The 26,644-nt window shown below is 42.7% G+C and overlaps 1 protein-coding gene across 1 annotated transcript in view; it reads right to left on the bottom strand.

The window, feature by feature from the left end:
- Positions 1–26,644, bottom strand: part of LOC126413269 (myrosinase 1-like) — a 328,262-nt gene that overhangs the window by 289,781 nt on the left and 11,837 nt on the right. The window contains exon 2 of the mRNA XM_050083171.1: positions 5,045–5,178. Within this exon, the coding sequence (XP_049939128.1) occupies positions 5,045–5,178 (134 nt within the window). The remainder of the gene's footprint in view (positions 1–5,044; positions 5,179–26,644) is intronic.

Raw genomic sequence — 26,644 nt, 5'->3', positions numbered from 1 at the left:
CGCACTATGACGTACAGCTGCGCCTCCGTAAGACAGTGGAAGAACGGGACCTCTCCGCAGGTCTCCGCTATACTTGACGACGATGGTCACCCGTGACAGTACAGGACCACGCCACAGTGCAATGTCACTCCGAACGGAGCCATTTCAGTGGTTAATGGCAGCCAGCCTATGTATGGGACGATTATTTGCTAGTTCGGTTGCTGCTAGCCTCCGACCAATGGTGCAGGATGACGATAATACAATCAGCAAAATACTTGCTCTTGGATGGCAGACGGATATATGACAGGCGTTACTGTGTGCTCGATGTAGAATACAGCGGTCCTTCCTTGCTGTCATCAGACGTGGTACACCAGAAACTTCACAACGAGTACTGTCCAACATCGGATCACTGTCACATCCGAATGCTCCACAAATTGATACTGCAGGGTTCGACGAGCTTGACAGTATCGATACCCTCTATAAAGCCCCATTGAAAGTGACACGAAGTGACACGCTGTTTTACAGGAGTAAGAGACATCTGTGCTCTTCATCCGCAGCTCGTGGTCTAGTGGCTAGCGTTGCTACCTCTGGATCACGGGGTCCAGGGTTCGATTCCCGACCGGGTTGGGGATTTTCTCTGCCCAGGGACTGGGTGTTTGTGTTATCCTCATCATTTCATCATCATCGTCATCATTCGTGACAGTGGCTAGATTGGACTGTGAAAAATTGGACTGTGAAAAAACTTCGGACTTTGTACGGGCACTGATGACCGCGCAGTTCAGCGCCGCACAAACCGAACATCATCATCGTCTGTGTTCTTCACAGAGGTCACTCCACATCTGACGCTGTTCTCGCCAGTTTTTTTGGCCTAACAGGTTGTAATAACACGTAATACATACAAGAATAATACACTCTGGTCGCTGTCCTACGTGACACAGAGAATTACAGCTCTAATCCTTTACGAGGGGCATTCAGTTTGTAATGCAACACAATATTTTTCTCGGCCAGTATCGGTTGAAAAAATGAATTTGTTGTGGGACATTGTGGAATATGCCCCGTGCAGACCCTATAGTTTTGTAAAATTTCTATAGGTGGCCTTCGAAATGGCGATTGTAAAGCAGGTGCATTCCAAGCAGAGAGTCTCTCTTTACAGAAAATCAAGGCAGCGAAAATATTCATTAGCGCATGCGAATGACTGCGGAGACCTGGCAGTGAATAAAAGCACGGTTAGTCGTTGGGTGAGGCGTCTGTGTTCATCGCAAAAATTCTGCTCGAACATCTTCGACCTCCCGCGTGCCACACATCCGCATACACTTGTGACTTCTGCAGCGTTGGAACGTCCGGACACTCTCATCCTAGGTGATCGCCGGATCTCAATCAAACTACTCGCTGCATAACTGAACATACCTGTTGACAGTGCTGACACACTTGTCTATCAGTTGGAGAACTCAAAGGTGTGTGCCCGCTAGGATCCTTACCGCCTAAAAGAAGACCGTAAACTGCAAAGAACGACCATCTGTTCATCGTTACAGTTTTTTGTCGAACGTTGTCACAGGCAATGAACAATGGATTCATCACTTCTAATGGAATACAATGGCGCCACACCAGCTGTCCTCCAAAGACAAAGTCAAAGCCGCATCCTCAGCTGGTAAAGTCATGGCGATGGTCCTCTGGGACTTTGAAGTGGTTATTCTGTTTGATGCCCTCCCTCATGGTGCAACGATCAACGCTGAAGTATATTTTGCTTCCCTCATGAAACTGGTCAAACGATATCAACGTGTTCCTCGTCGCAAACGAACTTCTACATCATAAGAATTCACGCAAGTTTGTGCTCCCCGAGAAGAGCCCACAAAACTTCACTGGACTTTTCTTCCTCATTCCGCCCACGAGCCGGTTCCGGCGCCTTCCGACTTTCATCTGTTAGGCCCAACGAAGGATGCACTCTGCGAGAAGCTGTACATGGGTGATGGGGAGTTTACTGATGCAGCAAGACGTTGGCTCCGACGTCGACCAGTAGAGTGGTAGCATGCGGGCATACAGGTCCCCCCTGTAAGGTGATGTAAGGCTGTCGCACTGAACAGAGATAATGTCGAGAAACAGGATGTCTAAGGCAAAAGAGTGGGGAATAATATGGTGTGTTGGAATCCTGAATTGAAGCAAACTACTTTCAGGAAAGAATATGTTGCATTACTTATTGAACGCGTGTATATACTCGATGAAGATATGTACCTGTACGAAGTTACATTGAATCCTACCATGCGTTCTGAGTGCTTCACTGTCTTTCAGGCAGTGTAATACGTCATGTTTGGCGGTTATCTGTTCACTAATTACACCGATCGCTGTGTCCTCTCCTAGGAGATGCTTAAGTTTGCTAGAATCGGAAAATTTCAACATGTACGAGGGTGAGTCAAATGAAAACTTTAAATTTGTAATAACAAATCGAAATTTAGCGCCGTTATCCTGTAAGTTGGTAAGCATGCTACAAACAGCGTGCAGAATGGCCTGTAGGTGGAGCATAGTGCAGATGCACACACACCGTCGCAGTATCAGTATAAAGATGGCCACCCCACTTGCGACTTGCACTAGGGAAGAACAGCGTTCTGTTATTCGGATTTTGCGTAGTGAAGGTGTGAAACCTATTGAAATTCATCGACGAATGAAGGTTCAGTACGGTGATGCATGTTTGTCACAGCAGCAAGTCTACGAATGGAGTAGGAAGTTCGCAAATGGTGTGACGTCAGTGGAAGATGCTCCTCGTCCAGGTCAGGCACAACGAGTTGTGACTCCACAGAACACTGCAGCAGTTGAAGCCACAGGCCTACTGAAGGAAAGCCGCAGAGTGACACTGAATGACACTGCAGCATATTTACAGATTAGTCATGGGTCAGGACACCACATTGTGGATGATGTGCTCCAGTTTCACAAAGTGTCTGCAAGATGGGTGCCACGGCAGCTGACTCCTGAAATGAGACAATGACGTGTTGATGCTTGTGAAGAACTTCTTCGGGGCTTTAAACGAGAAGGTGATGGCTTCCTTGTAAGAATCGTTACTGGGGACGAAACCTGGGTCACTTCCACCTACCGGAAACGAAGAGAGCGAGCAAGGAATGGCGCCATTCCTCATCACCAAAACCAAAGAAGTTTCGAACAGAGCCATCAGCAGGGAAGGTTATGCAGACTGTCTTTTGGGACGAAAAAGGCGTCGTTTGGAGCGTTACATGCCCAGAGGGACCACTGTTACCAGTGCATCATATACAGATCTCCTAAAAAATCATCGGCGGCCTGCAATCAAATCAAAGCGACGTGGATTGCTGTCAGCAGGTGTCCTTTAGCAACATGACAATGCAAGGCCGCACACTGCCCGTACAACAGTTGCAACAATCACAGACCTGCATTTTGTGTGTCTTCCTCATCCACCATACTCACCAAACCTTGCCCCAAGTAATTTCCATATGTTGAGACCACTCAAAGACGCAATGTGAGGAAAGAAGTTCCGTTTTGATGAAGACGTACGCCACGCGGTGCATGAGCGGTTGCACGGACTACCAAAAGAATCTTTTTCTACAGGAATTTAAGCACTTTGTAAGCGCTGCAGGAGTTGAGCGTGGGGGAGATTATGTAGAAAAGTGATACAGCTTTGTACCACTCCTGCACAATAAATAATATTTAAAAAACTATTTAAGGTTTTCATGTGACTCACCCTCGTATGTATCATTTTTCCTGCCTGTAAAACTTATTCCTAAATAACTGTGCTACATACAGCTATGCGATTTGTGTGAAATGGTAGTTTAACGTATAAAGTTTTTTTGGATGCACTTCCACATGTCTTTCCATTGTTTGTCTTTTGTAAATGGTAGCTTACCTCATGAACTCCCTTTGGGTACACTTCTAGATAAGCTCTGGCCGCATCTGCTCTCTCTCTCTCTTCCCTCTCTCCTGTCGCAGAGGCGTAATTTAGAAGTTCCGGTGACCACAATGGCATCAATGCAGTAGAGAGCACAATGTGTTTTCACGTTTCAGAAAACATGGTCACTTCAGCGACAGTTCCGAAGTGCGTATGCAGATGTTAAGAGCATCGAATGTTTGTATGAAAATTTTAAAGTGACTGGCAGTGACTGGCAGTGTGGTGACGAGGTGAGTGTCGACACTGCTGATGACCGCGCCTACAGCGTTTTAAAACTCTCCACGGAAATCGACGCGTCGTATAATCTGAGAAACAGGCATACCTCAGAGCACTGTGGTGCAGGTTTTACCCAAGTGGCTACATTTCCACGCATACAAAGTGCAGCTCCTTCGAGCTTAGATGCTAGGCTCACATGTGCAGCATTTTCTAGGAACATGCTGGTTAAGAATCAATGAAGATAATGATTATCTTAAGTTTGCTTTTCCAATGAAAAGGCTTTTCACATCCCTGGGAATGTAAGAAAGCACAATGTCCAGATATGTAGGGTGTAGAACCTGCATCTCATATTATGTTACAACAGATAAGGGACAGGCCGAAGTGAATGAGCTGAGTGGCTTAATGCACAACAAAATTATTGAACCGCTCTTTTCCATTTAGCACAGCGTTACGGCAACGGTTCAACTGGGCATGTCGCAGTTTCACTTTGCGCTCAGTTGCAGAACTTTCAACAGAGGGCAGTTTTTCAAAACGATCTTGCACAGCTTGCCTGGCGGTTAGATGTTAACCAGTTCTTGGATAGAATCTTTCCGGACAGATAGATCGGTAGAGACAGTCTAGCATCGTGGCCACCAGTTCATCAGACATAACCTCTCTTGACTCTTTTTGTCGGCTTACGTTACGATAAAGTGTTCAGTTCGCCAGTACCTGGTGTGGAAACTCTTACGCCAAGAATACGAGATGCTGTAGAGGCAAAGACGTGGAGAGAAAGTGAATATTGTCTAGACGTTCTACTGGCAACAAACGGAGCACATGAGGAAGTGCATCCATAAAAACCTTTATGAGTTAAGCTACCATTTGCAACGAACGGCATAGCTGTACCTAGCAGAAATAAACTTTTGTAATCAAGAAAACACTTTACGCTCACCCGAGCGGAGGACTCACCCCGAGCGCCTTCAGCATCTGCACGTCCTCCTGGTACTTGTGGTACGAATCACAAGCCACGTCCCCATTGTCGCCGTTGGAGCTGTACTCTGGATGTTCGTGCAGCATCCGATCCCAGATGTTCTCGCCCTTACCTAGGAGGCCACCGCAGCATTAATCCTAATGGTTGATTCCACATCGGTACTAGCTTCTTTTTGTGGTGCTGTAATTACCTCTTCTATAAATGTAAGACGCAACAGTCACTGTTGTAAAGATTTACTGGAGGAAGAAGATATGGACTGATATTTGTAACCAGACTGCTCCACCAGGAGTACTGTCTTGCTATATTTTGTTTATTTATTTAACCTGGCAAGATTAGGGCTAACAGGCCCTCTCTTACATCTTACCAGGCATTCTACTTATTTTGCTTTCATATGTTTTAGTAGGCATGTTAAACTACATCTAGTAAAAAAAGTGAAATATACAATTACAAAGGTCGACTTAACTTCTGAGGTCATCAGTCCCCTATAACTTAGAAGTAATTAAACCTAACTAACCTAAGGACAGCACACTTATCCATGACCGAGGCAGGATTCAAACCTGCGACCGTAGCGGTCGCGCGGTTCCAGACTGTAGAGCCTAGAACCGCTCGGCCACCCCGGCCGGCTGTACTCTGTGCCAATTACATACTTGTGGTGTCAGCTAACGGATAACTTGCAGAAAAGCAGCAGTTTGTCCACTTGAGGTAAAAATAATATTTGGAAATAGCTTTAAAATGTCTTGAGACTCAAGGCTGAGGGATGTTTTTTAGCTACGTTCTGTCTACATTCAGTTTTAGTTATCTACATGGAAATTCTTAACACGGACTCCAAAAAGAAGACATAAGTATTGCTCCAAACTACTATAGTAAAGCAAGAGAAACGTACTTCTATCAATCCAAGATATTGTCCTCTGCAATACCGTCAGGTAACGAAATCACTGGATTGAGACTTATAACCAAAAACAATACTGACAACGGCAGATATGCGTGGTGGGCCACCGCAGCTGTCGTAACTGAATCATCTGGGTCGTCGTGGTCCAATCCTCGTAAGTAAATTAGTATACTGTAGAAACATACTCTGTGCGATCAAAAGTATCCGGACACCTGGCTGAAAATGACTTACAACTTCGTGGCGGCCTCCATCGATAACACTGGAATTCAGTATGGTGTTGGCCCATCCTTAGTCTAGATGACAGCTTCCACTTTCGCAGGGATACGTTCAATCAGGTGCTGAAGGTTTCTTGGGGTATGGCAGCCCACTCTTCACGGAGTGCTACACTGAGGAGAGGCACGAAGTCGGCGTTCCTAATCATCCCAAAGGTGTTCTACATGATTCAGGTCAGGACTCTGTGCAGGCCAGTCCATTACAGGGATGTTATTGTTGTGTAACCACTCCGCCACAACCGTGCGTTTTAAGCAGCTGCCCGATCGTTTTGAAAGATGCGAGCGCCATCCCCGAAATGCTCTTCAACTGCGGGAACCAAGAAGGTGCTTAAAACATCAATGAAGACCTGTGCTGTGATAGTGCCACGCAAAACAAGAAGGCCTGCAAGCCCTCTCCATGAAAAGCACGACCACAGCATAACATCACCGCCTCCGAATTTTACTGTTGGCACTACACACGCTGGCAGATGACGTCCACCGCGCATTTGCCATATCCACACCCTGCCATCGGATCGCCACATTATTTACCGTGATTCGTCACTCCGCACAACTTTGTTCCACTATCCAGTCGTCCAATGTTTACGGTCCTTACACCAAGCGAGGCGTCGTTTGGCATTTACCGGCGTGATGTGTGGCTTATGAACAGCCGCTCCACCATGAAATCCAAGTATTCTCACCTCCCGGCTAACTGTCATAGTACTTGTAGTGGATCCTGATGCAGTTTGGAATTACTTTGTGATGGTCTCGATAGATGTCTGCCTATTACACATTAAGACCTTCTTCAACTGTCGTCGGTCTCTGCCAGTAAACATACGAGGTCGGCCTGTACGCTTATGTGTGGTACGTATCTCTTCACGTTCCCACTTCACTATCACATCAGAAACAGTGGACCTGGGGATGTTTAGGAGTGCGTAAATCTCGCGTACAGACGTATCCTGGTACTTTTGACCACGTAGTGTGTTTCTTCCCCCCTCTCAATGCGGAAGAGATGGGATGAACGTCTGTTTGTCAGACTTGTTACAGCTAAGGGTCTGGTATACGCTACTGAATCAAGAATGGAAGACATGGTTATTATTTATGGTTTCTAAATCCGCCAAAAGCGTCAAGTTCCCCAGAGGTTTTACTAGTGTATTAAAAACATTGAGAGGTGAGGGGAACTGGTCAGAGGGATTCTCGTAATGGAAAGATAGCGCGTAACAGGTGGTTGTATAGATGTCTGAAGGACGTATCGAGCAGGTGTATGTTAGGTTGTTGGTAGCGTAGCGACACTATGTGATCGAAGGTGCTTCCATTTTTACTCACATTTTGTTTTCTGTCGTTGGTACGAATGATCGTCATCCTGTGTTTACCATACACACATAAAAGATGACAGATGAAAGAGAGAGGTGGCAAGTACTAATACAGGTTGAGGTATCTAAAACACAAGATTCCAGCGAGTTCAAATAGATATGACGCGCAAAGAGGCACACGTATTACTCACAATCAGCTCGAATAGTTGGTTACAGAACTGTCACCCTATATTCTTAATTACTGAACGTGCTAACGTGCATTCCAGAGGTTGACTTACTTGTTAACAGCGAAGTTGTAGGTATACAAAATTACTAAGATGGAGTGACATGGGATCAGCTTACAGCCATTTATAGTATTAATGTAGATTTGACTGTGTGGAGGCACGTCCATCCCCACTAAACTGGACCGATAAAGGCTCAACGAGGTACGGACAATAGCATTATGGTCTACAGCTTGCCGGCCGCTGGTGGCCGAGCGGTTCTAGGCGCTTCAGTCTGGAACCGCGCGACCGCTACGGTCGCAGGTTCGAATCCTGCCTCGGGCATGGATGTGTGTGATGTCCTTAGGTTAGTTAGGTTTAAGTAGTTCTAAGCTCTAGGGGACTGATGACCTGAGATGTTAAGTCCCATAGCGCTCAGAGCCATTTGAACCATTTTTTTGGTGTTATTCTATGTTGCACATCCAGCCGACTGCCGATTTGTCATAGACAAGTCAGTATGGAACATTCTAGTGGGAATGCACATGACATGTAAGCTTCTGCTCTATTGGGTCTGGCTGGTTGCGATATAGGATAGAATTTACCTTCCCGGTATGTATAGGAGACGTTGTTTGTGGAGCTGATGTATTAAAGTTGCCGAGATCTGTCCGAAATTCGTTTTCTGTAGGGGACTAATACTAGCTCAGATGGAACTGGGCGTCACATCTTTTCTGATTATGACTCCTAAAATTCGAATACATCTTCTGTTTTAGCTAGGTATGTAAGTGCTGTGAATTATCCGGCAATGGTAGGACGCAATAACTTGATACTCCACTTTAAGAAAAAGAGAATCACGGCGTATAATGGTTTATAAAAAATGCGTTACAGCGACGAAACAGTAACTGTTACGAAGTTGGTAAGCAAAATTACAAAGCACATTGGTTGATCGTTGCTCTTTTTTCTTCTTCGTAGGAAACAGCGTGTGGATCTGTCTTGTAATACACTGATCGTAATGTAACACTACATACGTTATCAAAATGTTTTTCTTAATGAGTTCCATCACGACGGCAGACATGACCCAGGTTACTGCATATTTGTCTCAAGACGTTTCCCTCCCCGTACCATCGACTTCATAAAGTTTCGCTGTGCATATAGACTCTGCTACCTGACCTGCCGGAAGTATTAGCCTTCTGATTTTTGATTTGTCATCAACAACATTTTGTTATTGTAGCTCTAACGATATATGAGAGGCCGATTCGTGGTAGTACATCTACTGATACTATTATTATAACGAGTACAAGTACTTTTCGTGCTAATAAATCTGTAGGCAGCAGTTCACGGGCGCGTAATGTGAATTAATTTTAGCACGTTTCTATTGGTCTGGCTGTTACGGGTCTTCACCAGGCGGCGCACTCTGCCGTCACTGTGAATCGCCGTCGGCGCGTGGCCGGCACTGCGACCCAGGCGGTGCCGGGTGTACGACGAAAGCCGTTGGAAAACAGCTCTGGACCGCTACTCCTCGGAGACTGCCCTCAACTCTCAGTTTGCATACGATTTCTCCCGTGGATGCTTGGAGCCAATGAAATGACTCTTTCTTTGATTCGTGCGAGAGATTTGTTGCACATCTCAAGACCAATCAGTATTCTCAGGGCTGTGTGCAGGCTCACATGCTGATGTCTGCTCTCATACTTCCTAGATATGTAGCGCTCGCAGATACGAGTAGCATCTCCTCATATGTATGCTGCTGGCTACACTATCATCAGGTATGTGCAACTCGCTTTTCCAGTTGCCATTGTACATGTATTGTTCACATTTTGGATTGGTCTTCGGAAGATTTGCTTATTGCTATGCGGTGCTTGAAGTCTAAGGTCAGTTCTTGTTCCATTGTACATGTATTGTTCACATTTTGGATTGGTCTTCGGAAGATTTGCTTATTGCTATGCGGTGCTTGAAGTCTAAGGTCAGTTCTTATTGTGTGGTGACAAGTTTTTTTTTTCTTTTTTCACTGTGACCATTTCTCAATCGCGTTTGCATGTGGCAATGACCTGCATGATTCTCTGCACGTCTATTTGCCAGTTTTATAGTAACCTAATGCTGTGAGAGTTACATGTGTTGGAAAGCTATCCCACCGTCGACGTGATCCTAGAATTGTATTTTTGTTGCCAATTTTCTTCCCGGTATACCCTATTTGCTTCACATGTAGAGCAGGAGGGGAGGGGGGGAGAGGTACGTCTGCTGCATCAGTCCTGCTCACGTTCGATAGGTACTCATAAATTCGTAGCAAATACAGCAGTATGTTAGCTATACAGCGTGTGTCTTTGGAATTCCATGGATCAGTCGAAATTACGTACTACACGAGGTTCATAGTAATGTTGCTTATACTTGTCGGTTTTATTTGTTGCGAGCCTTCATTGCAAATGGGAGGCTACGTGACTGAAAAAGGGAGTCATCCACGCTGATCCACAGGCGGGTGCTTACTGTGACGAGGATATTGGAAAGTTGATACAACACTACGACAAAACTCGAAGCTGGGGCGACGACTATGTAAAGCAGTAGGTGGAAGGTGTACCTATTGCAAATAAAATTTTTCTTGTTTTCACTGTGGTTTCTATTTCGCGATCGATCGGGACTTACTTTCTGCACAAGCCCCGTCTTGTACGCAATCATGATTTCGGCTTTATAGCCATTCTCATGCGGATGTTCGACTGAAAATTAATAAAGCATACATATCATTTATTTGCTGGCGTACGAACAAGAAGTTATTGCGTATTTTGAAACATTACTTACATGGTAAAATATATCAGACCTATCAATGACATGTCATCGTAAAAAAAAAGAAAAAAAACCTTGTCTTACATAGCAGTTGTCATATTACACGGCATGAGTACATATCGAACATACATAATATAGCAGACATTGTGCACAGTGAAAAACCATTAACAGTATGGCGTATTTAACAGCCATTATATTCCCGCGACCTGCATTCGTCGCTTCTGTTCGTCAAGTGACGTTAACGTATGTCGAAACTGTGGACTCCTGCCCACTCGTCTCTTATAGGTTGGACAAGGGTGCTGCGTTCTCGGATATCTGTACAACAATTCAAGCAAATCACATTAATGGCTTCTATTACAATAATGTAGATTGACGATATTTAACTTTGGTTATGTCGTCTCGCAAGCTATTGACAACGTGCAAATAATCAATGTGTTTCGCTATACAGAATGTGCATGCAAGTAATGGATATGGATCACAAGTAACAGCTCTTCTAGTGCTCACTTCTAGTCCGAGTCTACCAGTGTCCGTCTTTACTGTCCGGCCGAGGCTGGCTGCTGTGTTCTCTTCTTGTAGAGGCCGCTCCTGCCGTGGTGCGGTCCTGGTCAGCGGGCTATTGGTTGACGTCGTCTCACTGCCCTCTCTGCTCTTACGTTCTTCATATTCGTACCGGCGTTAGTCGTTACGCCGGAACAGAAACAGTGGCAGAGACCGTAACCAAGCGGCACTACTATGTGAGCCGTATGATCTATGTGTTACCAAGAAAGGGGAGGTAGATATTTATTTAGCTTCATGCTTAACATGTCCTTACGACTCATGTTGGTAACTTTTACACGATTACATTGTAATACTCCATGTCCAGAGTGTAAATATAATCGTTTAAGACACACAATAAAATTTTGATCCCGAAAAGATAGCGTTGCTGTAATATTTTAAAGTCGCAACTCACTAATTTATCGAGACGTAAAAGATTTCGCACTTGTGCAACAACTTGCACGCCACACGAATAATGGCGGGACTGCCACAAAACTCAGAAACAGAACACGACTCTTCAGTAGAGGAACAGTGAAGATGGGTGGTAGTGGGCGTCAAGGGGGAAGGGTAGTTGCTTCAAATGGTTCAAATGGCTCTGAGCACTATGGGACTCAACTGCTGTGGTTATCAGTCCCCTAGAACTTAGAACTACTTAAACCTAACTAACCTAAGGACATCACACACATCCATGCCGGAGGCAGGATTCGAACCTGCGACGTAGCAGTCGCACGGCTCCGGACTGCGCGCCTAGAACCGCGAGACCACCGCGACCGTAGTTGACAAGAGTGTGAACATTGTGGGGAGTGGGGAGACAAAGACAGCTGAGGGCGAGTCGGATGTCCTGGGGTGGCTGAGGGGTGGAATACTCTGCGTTGTGGGTGTGTGGGAAGGCCGAAATCGTGACTGTGTAAAATAAACGATCAATTAAGTCAAATGGCGGAAATTTCTTAAAAAAAATTCTTTTGACTGTGGTCCCCCACGAAGGAGAAATTTGCAATTTCGTTTGTTCACTGCGCAGCTGGTGTCAGCTCAAACGAATTTCGCTCATCTCGTCTCTCACTCAACGCGCATTGACAACGGATAGCGTCGGTTTGGTTCCCATCACAAACAAAATTATTTCAAAGTAGAATTGCACGTGCACATTCGATAGAGCGTTCCCAAATTAGTCTAGTCCGACATTCGTTTTATCGATATGTATTACCAGGGACGGTAAAACTCGAAGAACGACCAGTACTGCGGCAGCGACGGCGCTGCCCTGGGCCGCGCTGACTACTGCCACCAAGCGTGCAGCGCTACTGAGTCGCTGCTGCAGTAGTAGTTACTCTTCGTCTCTGTTAACACATACCGACGAAGAAATATCGCACTAGACTAATAATGGAGCGCTCTATTGAACAGGCACGCACTATTCTACTTTAAAAATAACTTTGTTTGCAATGGGAACGAACCGACGCGTTCCTTCGACACAGCGCGCCCCATGAGAGACGCGATGAGGGGTGTTTGTTTCGGCTGACTGCAGCCACGTAAAGCAATGGCAGCAGAGAAAATGTGCCTGACGACTCGGAGAAGAGGCACCCTGTACAGCAATGCCGACACGCGTTCTTCCACGGCACTTAGGTCTCCTAATCTACAATAGTACTCCAGATAGAAACTTCTGCATTTGTGCTTTTATTTTTGTGAGTAAGCCTTTGTAAGGCGTAATGAATTTTGTTTCAAACTTTGCTCTCTAGCATCTTTATCTGCATTTCTTGGCTTTTTTTTTGTGTTGTAGATGTCTTGACAAGACCATTACAGCTATTGTATTTTAAGGATTTGGTAATTATACCCACCAACCGGCGCGACGTTTCATATTTCTTAGGCTTAATTCCAGCGGAATATTAGTTGGGGACAAAGCTCGTGAAACCCCAAAGTACTGTTATCCAAGATGGCGACCGTGACGTCATCTGATGACATCATACAAGATGGCGGCCTTGACGACAGCTGATGACGCAGGTGTGTGACGTTACGTGACGTCAGCTGATGACGCGACTGACGTCATTAGAGATGGCAACTGTGAAGACAGCTGATGACACGAGTACCATTATCTAAGATGGTGGGAAAGTGCCACGACCCGCTGCCACGCCCCCCTGGTGGGAAGTTTGGATTTTGGAGGCAAGACAGGTCAACCCCCCCCCCCCCCCCTTTCTGTCCCCCAGAAAATGGTGGTAAGTTCAAATTCCATCAGGAAAATACAGTGCACCACAGCTACCTATACTCATCTAAGAAAATGGGGTAGAATACCTAACTTGGGCTACCTCCACTAACTTAAGTCATCCAACTGCCATCTGTTCCTAGGAATGGGTGGAAAGAGAACTCGGCCTGTGGTGGACGTAAGTGTTCATTTTGGTTCCAGTCTTTATTTAAACAATTTGAGGCAGTACCGCCATCTGGTCTGTCCACCATGAGGTCTGGAGTCCAATTGACCTAGTACACAGTACTGACACAAGAGGGCACTGTCATCCCTCCCATGATGTAATCCTAGATGGCGGTCTGGGGGTAAAATGGTGGGAAAATGACTCAGCATGTGCTGGGCTGCTGGAGAGAGGAATGAGTGTACTTTATTTATTTTCGAGCAAATTGTTTAAGGACGGTTTTCACATCGTTTATTTATTACACTGATACAAAACACATAATCTGACATGCTTCGGATCACATCAATTACCGAAATAACGCACGTTAAACGCTCTGCAGACATGTAAACAAATCCTAAATTTCCGAAATAATGCACCACACTGCACATAGAGATGCAAACTACTCGTAAATAATGCAGTACACTGATCTGCAGACACGAAATCAACTCGTAAATTGTCAAAATAATGCAATACACAGCATAGACACCTGCAAACTACTCGAGAATCACCGAAATACTGCGGTACACTAATGTGGAGACCTACAAACTACTCGTAAATCACTGAAATAATGCATATATAACGCTCTTCCAACACGCTCACAATGCTTAAACAGCCAGAAATAATGTACTGCACAAACAGTCTTTGCATGTAAAAACACTTTCGACCTATCGTCAACTTATCAGAGGCTCGAAGGGCGCTCATGCGTCGACGCCGCCGTGAGCCACCGCTGGACGCAAGTGAGCGCGAGCCGTCACTCTCACGCTGCTGCCGCCTACAGCAAGCAGATGAAAGTCGCGTCTGTTTTTGGGTAGAGTAACAGTTCTTAGAGTGTCATACTGAAGTCACAGAACTCCAAGACACTCTCACACTGGTCCCATACACCAAACGCCTCTGGGCAGCACATGTGTTTACCGTTGCTGACGCTATACCTGTGGATACTGACGTCACAGATAGCGCTATAGAAAGCTGTTCCAGAATAACACAGGCTGTTTTCTCCCTAGTGATCCTAATAGGACACACGAGCTGCGTCTAGCCATGCCCGTGCACCCAGCGTGACTGTCACATCACTGAGGAAGAATCTACTTGGCGACTCACCATCTCTAAGGTTCTCAGTGTTATACTGATGTCATATGGCTACGTAAAATACGAGCCAAGTCGACCTCTCAGAAAATGTATAGTGTCCCAGAAATAGTTAACGGTCGCTTTTGTAGAAGCTTTTATGATATTTCAGCTTGTCTGCATGGAAATTCTTGTCCTAACAGAACCTGTTTATAAAAATAGTGCAGTACTATACTTAGTAGTAAGGGGTGCATGATAGTTTTGCCTTGAGCATCAGGCTTATAAAGTATGTGTTTGTGTTCTGACATGTGCAAAGGAAATGACTATGTCCAGTCATAAGGAAGGTATGGATTTGACGTGGAGTACTGTGATAGCAAAGGGAAGAGCATGTTAAGTCATAACAATGGTACCGATACTTCTGTTTGCTGAGCCACAGCTGTCAGCAGGGTGTATTTTTGATACTTCACTCCTTGTCGAATGTCGTTCAACTAAGACCACAATCACAACATTTAGTTGTAAGTACAGGGATATAATATATATGAGGCCGGTTTTTTTCCTAGGACGATACTGTCTATGCGTGCAGCGCCATTGACCTGTGGTGGGAATGATTCACGTTTCTCGTTAACGGTAGGACCCGTCCGAATGCAGAGTCCTGTTGGAGTGGAGAATGTAGTTAACTTAACTGTGTTGTCCTCTAGACTAGTAAACTAATACGCAATATCTATTGGATAGCCTTCGTGATCGAGTGGAAATTTGAGAAGATTCAATATGGCTGCGTGTTTGCACTGGACCGTTATTCCATCCCATGTAAATTGTTCGTTTGACTGCTTCTGCACATTTCGGGCCTTTATTTAGTTGAAGGAACATTGATTGTGGTGTGTGCATCTAGCAGGTGAAAGATAGGTGGAAGACAGGTATGCTGGTTTTCTTGACATGAGAAACACATTAGTAGATTTTGTAAATTATAGGGATGATTTGGAATCTGTTACATCACCGACGTTGGTATTCGCGTGTGGAAATATCAGTTTCTTCTATTTTTTTCGAGTTCTCACGTAAAGGTCTTCACAGATGTGGTAAGTTTCTAGTTACTCAGTGGTTTACAGTGCGCTCCACCTCGCTAAAGTTTCGGGTTTATAGAGAAATAATTTCCAGTTCATATCTTCGGAACTATGTTGTGCAAGCAATTGGTAGGTTACTGATGTGTTCTTGATATCGAGACGTACTGCGAAAATGGTATAATATTATGACAAACCAATGCGAAAATACATGTGTTGTTGTAATCCCAGAGTCTGGAGAAGGCTGTCGAAAAGCAAGCAAGCAAACAAGTCCAGACCAGAAATAGTAACGCGTTTGTGCCGAGGGCAAAACGAGCCCAAATTTGTAGAACAGTTCTGAGAATGACTTCGGTCTGCTGAGGGCACTCTGGTCACGTGTCAGAGTGGATGACTTGTGACTCTTGGCTGCAGGAAAATATCTAGTTTTGCGAGGAGTATATACAGTGGTGTCTGTCTTCGTGGTATATGTACGAGTGTCTGGTGGTCGATAGCTATACATGATATATTGCTGGGCTGGAGATCTGTTTCACGCTCTAATATTCAAACCCATGTCCTCACTGGCAGAGCAGTGTAATTGAGTAGGAGTCTTCCCGTATTTGACGATCTGTAGGCCACTTTTCAAGGTTTAATTGTCGGTGCAACATGGTGATCAGAGCGAAATAGTTTTTTGCCGCTGAAAGTCTCGTCTGCAGAAAGGAAAAAAGGATGGCGGACGGTACTTCCACTTCGGCGGCATCCGTAATTCGGCGGGTAAATTCTATAAGGATCATAATGCTCCATTTATTTCACAAGACATCCTTTGTGCCAGGATGTAGGAGCCTCTACATTGTGGTGAGAATGTTTGTGTTTCGGAGATGTTTTGAAAGTAGGACTTAACGATTTGCAGGAAGGGTAACACATGATGGACGGGGTGCCACGTTAGGACCATCAGGAGAAATGCATTCGGCGTTATTCTGCGCTATTTTCGTAAACAGGTTGTGTTAGGACAAGGATTTCCATGCAGACAAGCTGAGACTTTATAAAAGCTCCTACAAAAGTGACTGTTAACTATTTCTGGCACACTATACAATTTCCGAGAGGTCGACTTGGCTCTTACTTTACATAGCCATGTGACATCAGTGTAACATTGAGAACCTTTTAGATGGTGAGACACCATGCAAATGCTTTGCGGCGATGTGTCAACCACGCTGGGCACGCATGCATGGCTAGACGCAGCTCTTATATCCCATTAGGATCGCTAGAGAGACAGCAGCCTGTGCTATTCTGGAACAGATTTCTGTAGCACGATATGTGGACAGCAGTATCCACAGGTATAGTGTCGGCAATGGTAAACATATATGCTGCCCAGAGGCGTTTCACGTATGGGACCAGCGTGATCCCCACACCTTGGAGTTCTGTGACGTCAGTACAACACTCAAAGAACTCTAACATATACCCAAAAATAGATGCGAATTTCATCTGATTACTGTAGGCGGCAGCCTGAGAGTGGTGGCTCACGCTGGCTTGCATCCGGCGGTGGCTTGCGGCTGCGTGGACGCATGCACGCCCTTGGGTCCTCTGATATGTTGACGATAGGTTGAAAGCCTTTCTACCTGCAGTTAGTGTTTGTCACTACATTACTTCTGGCTGTTTAAGCGTTGTAGGTGTGTTGGACGGGCATTACACATGCATTATTTCAGTGATTTACGAGTAGTTTGTAGGTCAGCACATTAGTGTACCGCATTATTTCGGTGATTCTCATGTAGTTTGCAGGTCTGTATACCGTGTATTGCATTATTTTGACAATTTACGAGTTGATTTCGTGTCTGCACATCAGTGTACTCCATTATGTACGAGTAGTTTGCATCTCTGTGTGCCGTGTAGTGCATTATTTCGGTAATTTAGGATTTCTTTACATGTCTGCAGAGCGATTAACATGCATTATTTCGGTAATTTACGAGTAGTTTGCAGGTCTGTAGGCTATGTGATGTGACCCAAAGCATGTCAAATTACGTGTTTTGTATCAGTGTAATAGATAAACTATGTGAAATCCGTCCTTAAATAGATTGTTCGAAAAAATAAAGTACATTCCTTCTTCTCTCCAGTAGCCCAGCACATGCTGAGTCATTTTCCTACCAATTTACCCCACAGACCGCCATCTAGGATTACACCATGGGAGGAATGACAGTGCCCTCTGGTGGCAGTACTGCGTACTAGGTCATTGTTGCATTGTCCTGATGGAATTTGAACTTCTCGCCCTTTTCTGGGGGAGGGGAGGGCAGAGGGGGGGGTGGGCGTGGCACTTTCCCACCATCTTGGGCAACGGTACACTCATCATCAGTTGACTTCACAGCAGCCATCTTGAACGACGTCAATCGCGTCATCAGCTAACGTCACGCGACGTCACATACTTGTATCATCAGCTGACATCATGGCCTGTTTTTTGGATGATGTCATCAGATGACGTCACAGCAGCCATGGTGGATGACGTCACAGCCAGGGTGTTGGATAACGGTACTTTGGGGTGACGCGAAGACTGTGATCCTACTAATATTACACAAATTCCTCCAAAAAGGTTACATGCACCTCCACAATGGATAACTATTTTTTCAAGCCTGCTTGGTATTATTCCCATATGTCTGCCGGAAACACTTGTGTGTGACCAGAGATAATGTTGAAAGGTGTCAGTCATCCTCCTTTCACGTGATTTTCCAATTTTGTAGAGTTCTGCAGAGCGTCTTTCCTTTGCCTGTGTTTTCTCAGATATTTTTTTTTTACGAAAGCCGTCTAAAGAGTCACACTGGGAACCGATCTGATTACTTTTTATTCCCGTATTTATTACGCTTGGTATTCATTATCACATGCAGCTTTCTCCACCTTTTCTGCACATTGGTGCTTGATTGATTGCATGAATGTGAGTGTCATTGCAAACATACTCACGCAGCTTAATTCAGGTGGGTTTTCTTGATCTCGCCTTGTAGCACGGCCTGTGAACAGCCATATGCTGGAGTTTCCGAGGCTGGTGCTTGGCACTTTAGATCGAAATGTAACATGAACGCTTCTTCACAACTTCGATGTTGAGTCAGAGGGAAATGCTGAATAGATGAGCCAGGTGTTATGTTGAAAGGTGGCTACACTGAGCCACAGCGCCAGAGAGTTTTGTTTTGCCGCCTCCACTGGCAGTGATTATTGAGAAGTAGCGGAGGGCAGTGCTTGTTGAGAACTCGTAGTAGTCAGTGCTTGCTGAGATGTCGTAGTGAAAAGTTCTTATCGAGAAGTCGTAGTGGAGAGTGCTTGTTCCATGTTTTATGCAGTTGTTTGATGGGATGAGATGTTATTCTAATGGAGATATTGTAATGATCAGAGTGCTTTTCGTCAATATATGAAAGTGAAAAAAAAAAAATTTCCTTTTCTTTTTATTATCTCAATGTCTTAAATAATGCGTCATTACAGGTTCAGTCAACAAAGCATCTGGCTTGTGTTCTTGTATTAGAGTGTAATTCTGGTTTTCTTGCGCAGTTATAGTATTTCTTCTTTTTTTTGTCACTTCAGTATAAATGGTATTTGAAATTTCTTGTCTTATTGAAGAAGAACCGTGCCAGATGTGTACGCTGAGTCATACTTCCACACACAGAACAGTTATACTTGTGTTTTGGTTTCGTAGGTTTTATAGTTGCTGGGGACTTAATTAATTAATTGTATTAACGGAAATTTTCATTTCATTCTTGTTGTTGTTCTATGCAGTCAGATTGCGTACAAATACTAATCAGGGCCAACCGTTTACGAAACAGCGTAATCGGACATACAGCTACGAAAAATAAAAATTATTTTCAAATTTAATAATTAAGCCCCCATGCACGTGGCGACCGCTGCTTCGGACCGTCCCTTGGAATCTTCTGATTGTAAAAATAGTAGACAGTAGTATTGTTGTAGTAATTTGTAGTTTATATTGCATGTGTAGATTTGGTAATTGTCATTCTTCTAATGGTATTTTTTTTCTCAGAATTTAATTTTGTTGTCTTGTATACGCGTTTGACAATTTAGTGCAATTATTTCAATTGTTCGTTAATCGTGTTTGAGGGAAACATTTCGTGTGAATGGTATTGTTGGAGATAAAGAGTCATTGTGTGTAATTTTCGTACAGTGACGAGTTTTGTATGTTTTGTAAATGATTACGCGATCTATGAAAAAGGCAAAAATGATGGATAGTCAGAATGACGAAATTATTGACATGGCGAACTCGCCCACACAGGAGAACAGTATGATGAATAATGAAGTGGATGAATAATGAAGTGGGAAACAATTTAATAAATCGGGAAGATAGTCCGGAACCATTTCAAAATTTTTCTCAATCAGAAAATTCACAGAGTACGAGATTAACGATAGAAGATTCTGGAATAGTATCGAACACAGATAGCTTTACGACTATGACGAAGGAAACTGGTTTTGCGGGAAATGTTAGGGGCGCAAAGAATTTCGAACAAGTTAATATGAAGCAGTTGATGAGTGCAATATTAAATTTACGATCTGAAATAAAAACAGATAGGGGAACAATGGAAACACGGTTAGACTCACTGGGATCACAAATAGGAACAATTAAAACCGAGATGGGAACTTTGGGATCTGAATTAAAAACTGGTATGGGAACAATGGAAACACAGTTTAGATCTGAATTAAAAACACAGATGGGGACAATGGAAACACGGTTAGGATCTGAATTAAAAACAGTGGCAACACGTTTAGAAACAGAGATGGAAACAATGGAAACACGGTTAGACTCACGAATAGGGACATGTTTCAAAAAAATGAAAGATAAATTAAAGAAACAAATCAGAGAAGAAGTACAACCGATTTTGAATGCTCACAATAATAGATTAATTGCAGTAGAGATTAGACAAAGGGAACAGGATAGGGAACAGGAAGAAAGAGATCGCGTGATAGTACAAAAATTTTCAGAGTTAAATTTACAACGTGCACACGATAAGGAGGAAATATTTGAGAGAATCGAGGAATCCGTACCAAATGACAGATTAAATAACCTAACACAACAATATGAACAGTTAACTACCAAATGTGTCAATACTGAAACCCGAGTCGCGACACTTACGGAAGACGTAAATAAACAGAAAGAAAAAATAGGTGACTTATCGGAAAGAGTTGAGGAGATTTCAGATAAATTGACAAGTCTTAGTTTAAATGGGGATAGAGATTCAGATGATACAGCTCCATTACCATTTGCAGAAACCGAAGAGTACCAGAACATAAATAAGCATGTTGAAAATCAGGGAAAATTTAATGAACGCGTTAAAAGGGAAGTTGAGGCATTACGAAAGCAAGTCAAACAAATCGAAGGCGAAATTGTAGGAAAAGACAGCAAAAGAAATTTCGAATCACAGATAGCAGAGGGGTTTGAAGAAAATAATTTGTTTCATTTACGGGATGCAACAAGAGAGCGCCAGGCGCGCGAACTTGACAATAATCGACATTGGGACTGGGACAGACGCGGTAGGTCTTTGTCGCCACGAGGCGAAAACTTTGACTATAAACACTTTTTGACTGTTCGGAAATTTAAGATCTTTCGTAATTCTAAGAATGACATACATCCATGTTCATGGTTAGATCAATTTATGTACGCACTTCCGCCAAATTTGCCACTAAGTCACAAACTGGAAATTATGTGCGGCTGTTAATGTCCTCAGGGGATTCACTACTCTAAGTGAATATGTGCCGTAGCGTGCATAGGGCCCCGAGCTGTAGTGGTGCTATGTCCCTTTTAGTTTTCTGCACCGCTGCCTACTCTTTTACTATTCTTTGCATCTGTCAAAACAACTCTTCTACTATCAATCTATCTAGAGAGTAAGTAAACAGTAACCGGATATGACGATTTTACCCAAAAGAGATTTCGGAAATTACCATTTGGACTTACTGTACCTTCAGCAGCATTCATTCCTAGTTTAAACGAAATTTTACCTGTTTATCTTCGTGACAATATTACTTCATTTGTTGACGATATTCTTATTGCTAAACGTTCTTGGAGTGAGCACAACAACATTTTGGATTCACTATTACGTATTTTTGCAAGAGTTGGCATTACAGTGAACTTAGAAAAATCTGAATTTGGTCGTTCTCAGCTGAAATTTCTTGGTCATATTATTTCTACATAAGGTATTCTTCCTGATCCAGATAAACTAGGCGCTATTCGTAATTATGCTGTTCCTACCACAAAACGTGATGTTCGTAGTTTCCTTGGTGTCTCTAAATTTCTTAGACGCTTTGTTAGATTGGACGATATGGCCACACCTCGTTTTTGCGATCTATCTGGTAAGTTCTTTTTAAACGAAAATCGGTTGACAACTCTGTTTGGTTAGTTTGTATTCCTGATGAGTGGGTCAATAAATTGATTTGGTACACACATTTCAGTTATGCGCACTTTGGTCCCAGAAAATGCTTTCATAAATTACGAGAAAATTGCTACTTCAGTAATATGGAAAAACGTATTCGATCCGTTCCTGCCAAATGCAAATTATGTCAAAAGGCTAAGCTGCCAACTATTTCTCACAGAGCACCGTTGTTTCCTATCATTCCAGCGAAATTAAAGGACATGGCTGCAGTCGATTTGTTCGGTCCAGTGGTTCGTTCTACTAATGGTTTTGCATACATTTTCGTAGCAGTGGAGTTGACATCAAAATATGTGCGTTTTACACCGTTACGCAAAGCAACAGCTCGTTCAGTATCTAATGCTTTCATTAACCATTTTCTTAAAGAAGTTGGTCATGTTGATAAGGTTATATCAGATAATGGATCACAGTTTCGTTCTAAATTTGGCTTTGTACTCTACGGCGTCGTAAGATTAAACCAATTTTCATTTCACTTTTTCACCCTCAATCTAACGCTTCAGAGAGATGGATGAAGGAAATCAATAAATTGTGTCGTCTTTATTGTCATCAGAATCACAGAACGTGGGATCAGTATCTTCATATTTTTCAAAACATTCTGAATGAACTTCCTAATGACTCAACTTCTTTACCGCCTATACTGATATTAAAAAACAAAGCACCGACAAATCGCATATCTGAAATCGTTCCTTTTCCGCCTTCACGGAAACTGTGGCATTCTGAAGTTGTCAACCTGGCTCTACAAAATATTGCATCTGCGGCTGCTAGAAGAGAGAAATCAGCTAAACATCCTGGTAGTTTAAAAATCTTGTCAGTTGGTCAAAAGGTGTTAATTAAGTCTCATCGTTTGTCTCACAAAGGAAAAGGCTTGTGTCGCAAATTTTTTCTGCTTTATAACGGTCCATATAGAATTCGCAAAATTATTCATGAGAACACTGTTGAAGTAGAAACTCTTAAATCACGACGCTCTAAGGGAATACATCATATATCAAACGTTAAAATTTTTGTGGAATGACATACTTTCGAGAAACCAACAGTTTACGTAAACATGCAGAGAATACAAGGATACCGCGCTGTGTTTTGGCGGCGGCATATACTCAAAGCAACAGTCAAGTCTGCGCGCCGCACAAGGCAGTCGTGGACCGCAAACAATTGCTTCCTACGTCACGCGCCTACAGCTGATCGAGCGCTCAGTGCGAATGCACTGACAGCCGTAAACAAATACACAGTCTAATTTCTCCGACTAAATTCAGTATAAAGCTATAGTTACTTGATGAATTATGTTATTAACGTTCAGTATTTTTCAGGATACGGTTGTATAAAATATTTAAGAACTTCAGGTAAATTCTGTGTGTCTCCGACGTTAAGAGGACTTGCTATCGAGAAAATTTCAGAAAGAATGTAATTTCCAAGAAGAAACTAATAAACTAAAAAGGTAACTATTAATTGAGTTTATTTTTTCAGGTAACATATTTCCACTTAGGTACGTACTTTAGACGTAATTTGCTGCTCGCAATTACGTGATTCATACTTTGTGCTAATTTCATGTTCTATGAATTTACTTGTGAAGCGACGTGCTTGCGTACATTTGCTGATTTTTGACAATGTTTTATTAATGAACAGGGATGTTATTTGTATACATTATGCATCGCTTGGCTGCACTGCTTTTTCACTGATGTCATATTTTTTATTATGTGTCTGCTGTGCTTATTTATTTAAATTATAATTGTCACCTGATTAGTTGTGCTGATATGTATGTAAGTTATACTTTATGATTTATCTGCTTGCGCCTTCACATTTACTTATTAAGATGACATATGAACATTTATTTGCTTATGCTGATATGATGCTAATGACCTGTTTATTACGTAAGATATATGTTTGCTGCTATGCGTATGGATTGCATATTTATACATTTCTGTTTGTTGTCATAACTACTCTTTAATTTGGTATATAGAAATGCTGATATACTGTGTACAAACATAAAGTTTAGGTCACACTATTGTATTAATTATAGATTGTTCACTTGGCAGAGCCTCGTGGTAAGAATTGTGCTGCATCCACTCGTTGACATTCTGTTCTCTACTGGTATATTTACTTGCTATCGCATGTTTTGCTTACGCTCAGTGCCTTATATTTTTAAGATAAGAAAATGAACTGCTATAATTCGACATAAACGACATTAGTACAAGAAACTTCATAGAAGTCACATGAGCTGGAGGTTTTATGGAAGCTGTATAAATTTATGCTAATAGGAAGGAAGCTAACGACATGACATACCAAAACTAGGTTTAGACCATTGACAGTTATTACACTGCATTTTTCGTGAGCAATTGAAATAGGAAGTGACACTTGACACAAGAAATACTTCACATGTTTGCTTCTGTTTGCCATATTTCTTGAAGTGGTGTACACACTGTGAAATATTATGATCATTCACACTGCGTAATCATACTTAATTACTGAGAGTTATTCGAACTAAGTCTGTTAGAGGTCATGGATGCTTTTCTTTTATTTAATGATGGACAAGGTAACCAAAATCCATCTTATAATTTTTAATGAGTAGAAGATTTGGGTCAGATGGATTACACAGAGGTTGTGTGTTGACAGTGTGTCTTCGGATTGTATGGGATGATGAGGTTTCCATTAGGATTTTATCTGTACTTGTTCGAGGAGACTGACTAGAGGAAAGAGTTGTTATGGAAGTGAAATGATATTGGCGATAAGGTTTATATGTGTCGACATATTGAAGAGGTATTATTGAGGTATTGAGATTATATGAAGTTGATGATTATTGGAGTTTCTGTGGACAAGAGGTAAGGTAAATGATATTGATGATAAGATTTATATGTATCAACGTAAGAGGTATTATTGAAGTATTGAGATTATGTGATGCTGATGATTATTGGAGTTTTGGTGGATAAGAGGTAAAGTAAGTGAGGTGCATACTTTTGCTGATGATTATTGGAGTTTTGGTGGATAAGAGGTAAAGTAAGTGAGGTGCATACTTTTTTTTTTTTTTAGTCTATATGGAACAAGGAGGATGAAGATAGCAGACTAGAACACTCAAGTAGAAGGAAGATTGTCTACACACACTTTGTTAAATCAATAAGCAGTACATATTTTTTTTGGAGAGAGGAAGTAATTGCATATCTTGGCTCACTGACAGTTGTTCAGCAACCGTACATTTTGATCTGGCTTGGCAAACATTGGTCTTGACATGATGACTATGATGTTGACTTAACTATTATTGACTGTTATACATTGCTGCCACTACTACTTGATACACATGATGAACATCAAATTTTGACAGAATTGCATTTACACAGTTAACACTATTCAATTACACAGTAGTACTTAATGTGGATGAAAGATGAGTGAGTGTGTTTTGTGTGTTTTCCTTTCCTAATCCTAACCACCTATCTCCTAAATATTATTTTATTTGTTTGTAGTGGCTTGCACTGACACCCATAAATATTATAGGTTTACTGATATTTGAGTATTTGTAATAGTTAATATGACAATTATCTGATATCATTTGTGTGTTTATTAGAATTTGTATGTTTAGTGTAAGAACATTGAGAATAATTTTGTAAAAGCATTTGTATGTGCATTCAAACTATTGTTCATGCCTGAACTGTCTGATTAGTGATGGTGAATATTATGAACTGTTACCTGCACTTGTTCAACATTAATGTGTGACACTTAGAAATGTTTAATTTCTGCTGATGAACTGTGTGATTAGTGATAGTGAATATTATGTACTGTTACCTGCACTTTTTCAACATAATGGGTGCCACTTAGAAATGATTAATTTCTGCTGATGAACTGTGTGATTAGGAGAGTGAATATTATGGACTGTTACTTGTACTTTTTCTACATGATTGGTGCCACTAGGACATGTTTAATTTCTGCTTATAAACTCTGATGAACAGTGTGATCAGTGATAGTGAATATTATGGACTGCTCTCTGGACCTGCTCAACATTGCTGGGTGCCACTGATGGACTGCTTCTACTGAAATGATGTCAGTTGTTGGTGTCTGCACCTGTTCAACATTGCTGGGTGCCACTAATGGAATTGTTTCTGCTGAGTGATGTCACTTGTTGCTGTCTGCACCTGTTCAACATTGCTAGGTGCCACTGATGAACTGCTTCTACTGAGATAATGTCACTTGTTGGTGTCTGCACCTGTTCAACAATGCTGGGTGCCACTAATGGAACTGTTTCTGCTGAGTGATGTCACTTGTTGCTGTCTGCACCTGTTCAACATTGCTGGGTGCCACAGATGGAACTGCTTCTACTGAAATAATGTCACTTGTTGCTGTCTGCACCTGCTCAACATTGCTGGGTGCCACTGATGGACTGCTTGCACTGAAATAATGTCACTTGTTGGTTTCTGCACCTGTTCAACATTACTGGGTGCCACTGATGGACTGCTTCTACTGAAATGATGTCACTTGTTGGTGTCTGCACCTGTTCAACATTGCTGGGTGCCACTAATGGAACTGCTTCTACTGAAATAATGTCACTTGTTGCTGTCCGCATCTGCTCAACATTTCTGGGTGCCACTGATGGACTGCATGTACTGAAATAATGTCACTTGTTGGTTTCTGCACCTGTTCAACATTGCTGGGTGCCACTGATGGACTGCTTCTACTGAAATGATGTCACTTGTTGGTGTCTGCACCTGTTCAACAATGCTGGGTGCCACTAATGGAACTGTTTCTGCTGAGTGATGTCACTTGTTGC

The sequence above is a fragment of the Schistocerca serialis genome, chromosome 7, assembly GCF_023864345.2.
Source record: "Schistocerca serialis cubense isolate TAMUIC-IGC-003099 chromosome 7, iqSchSeri2.2, whole genome shotgun sequence".
Classification (NCBI taxonomy): Eukaryota; Metazoa; Arthropoda; class Insecta; order Orthoptera; family Acrididae; genus Schistocerca; species Schistocerca serialis.
The sequence above is the reverse complement of the archived record's forward strand: the minus strand, read 5'-3'. Positions and strand labels throughout refer to the sequence as shown.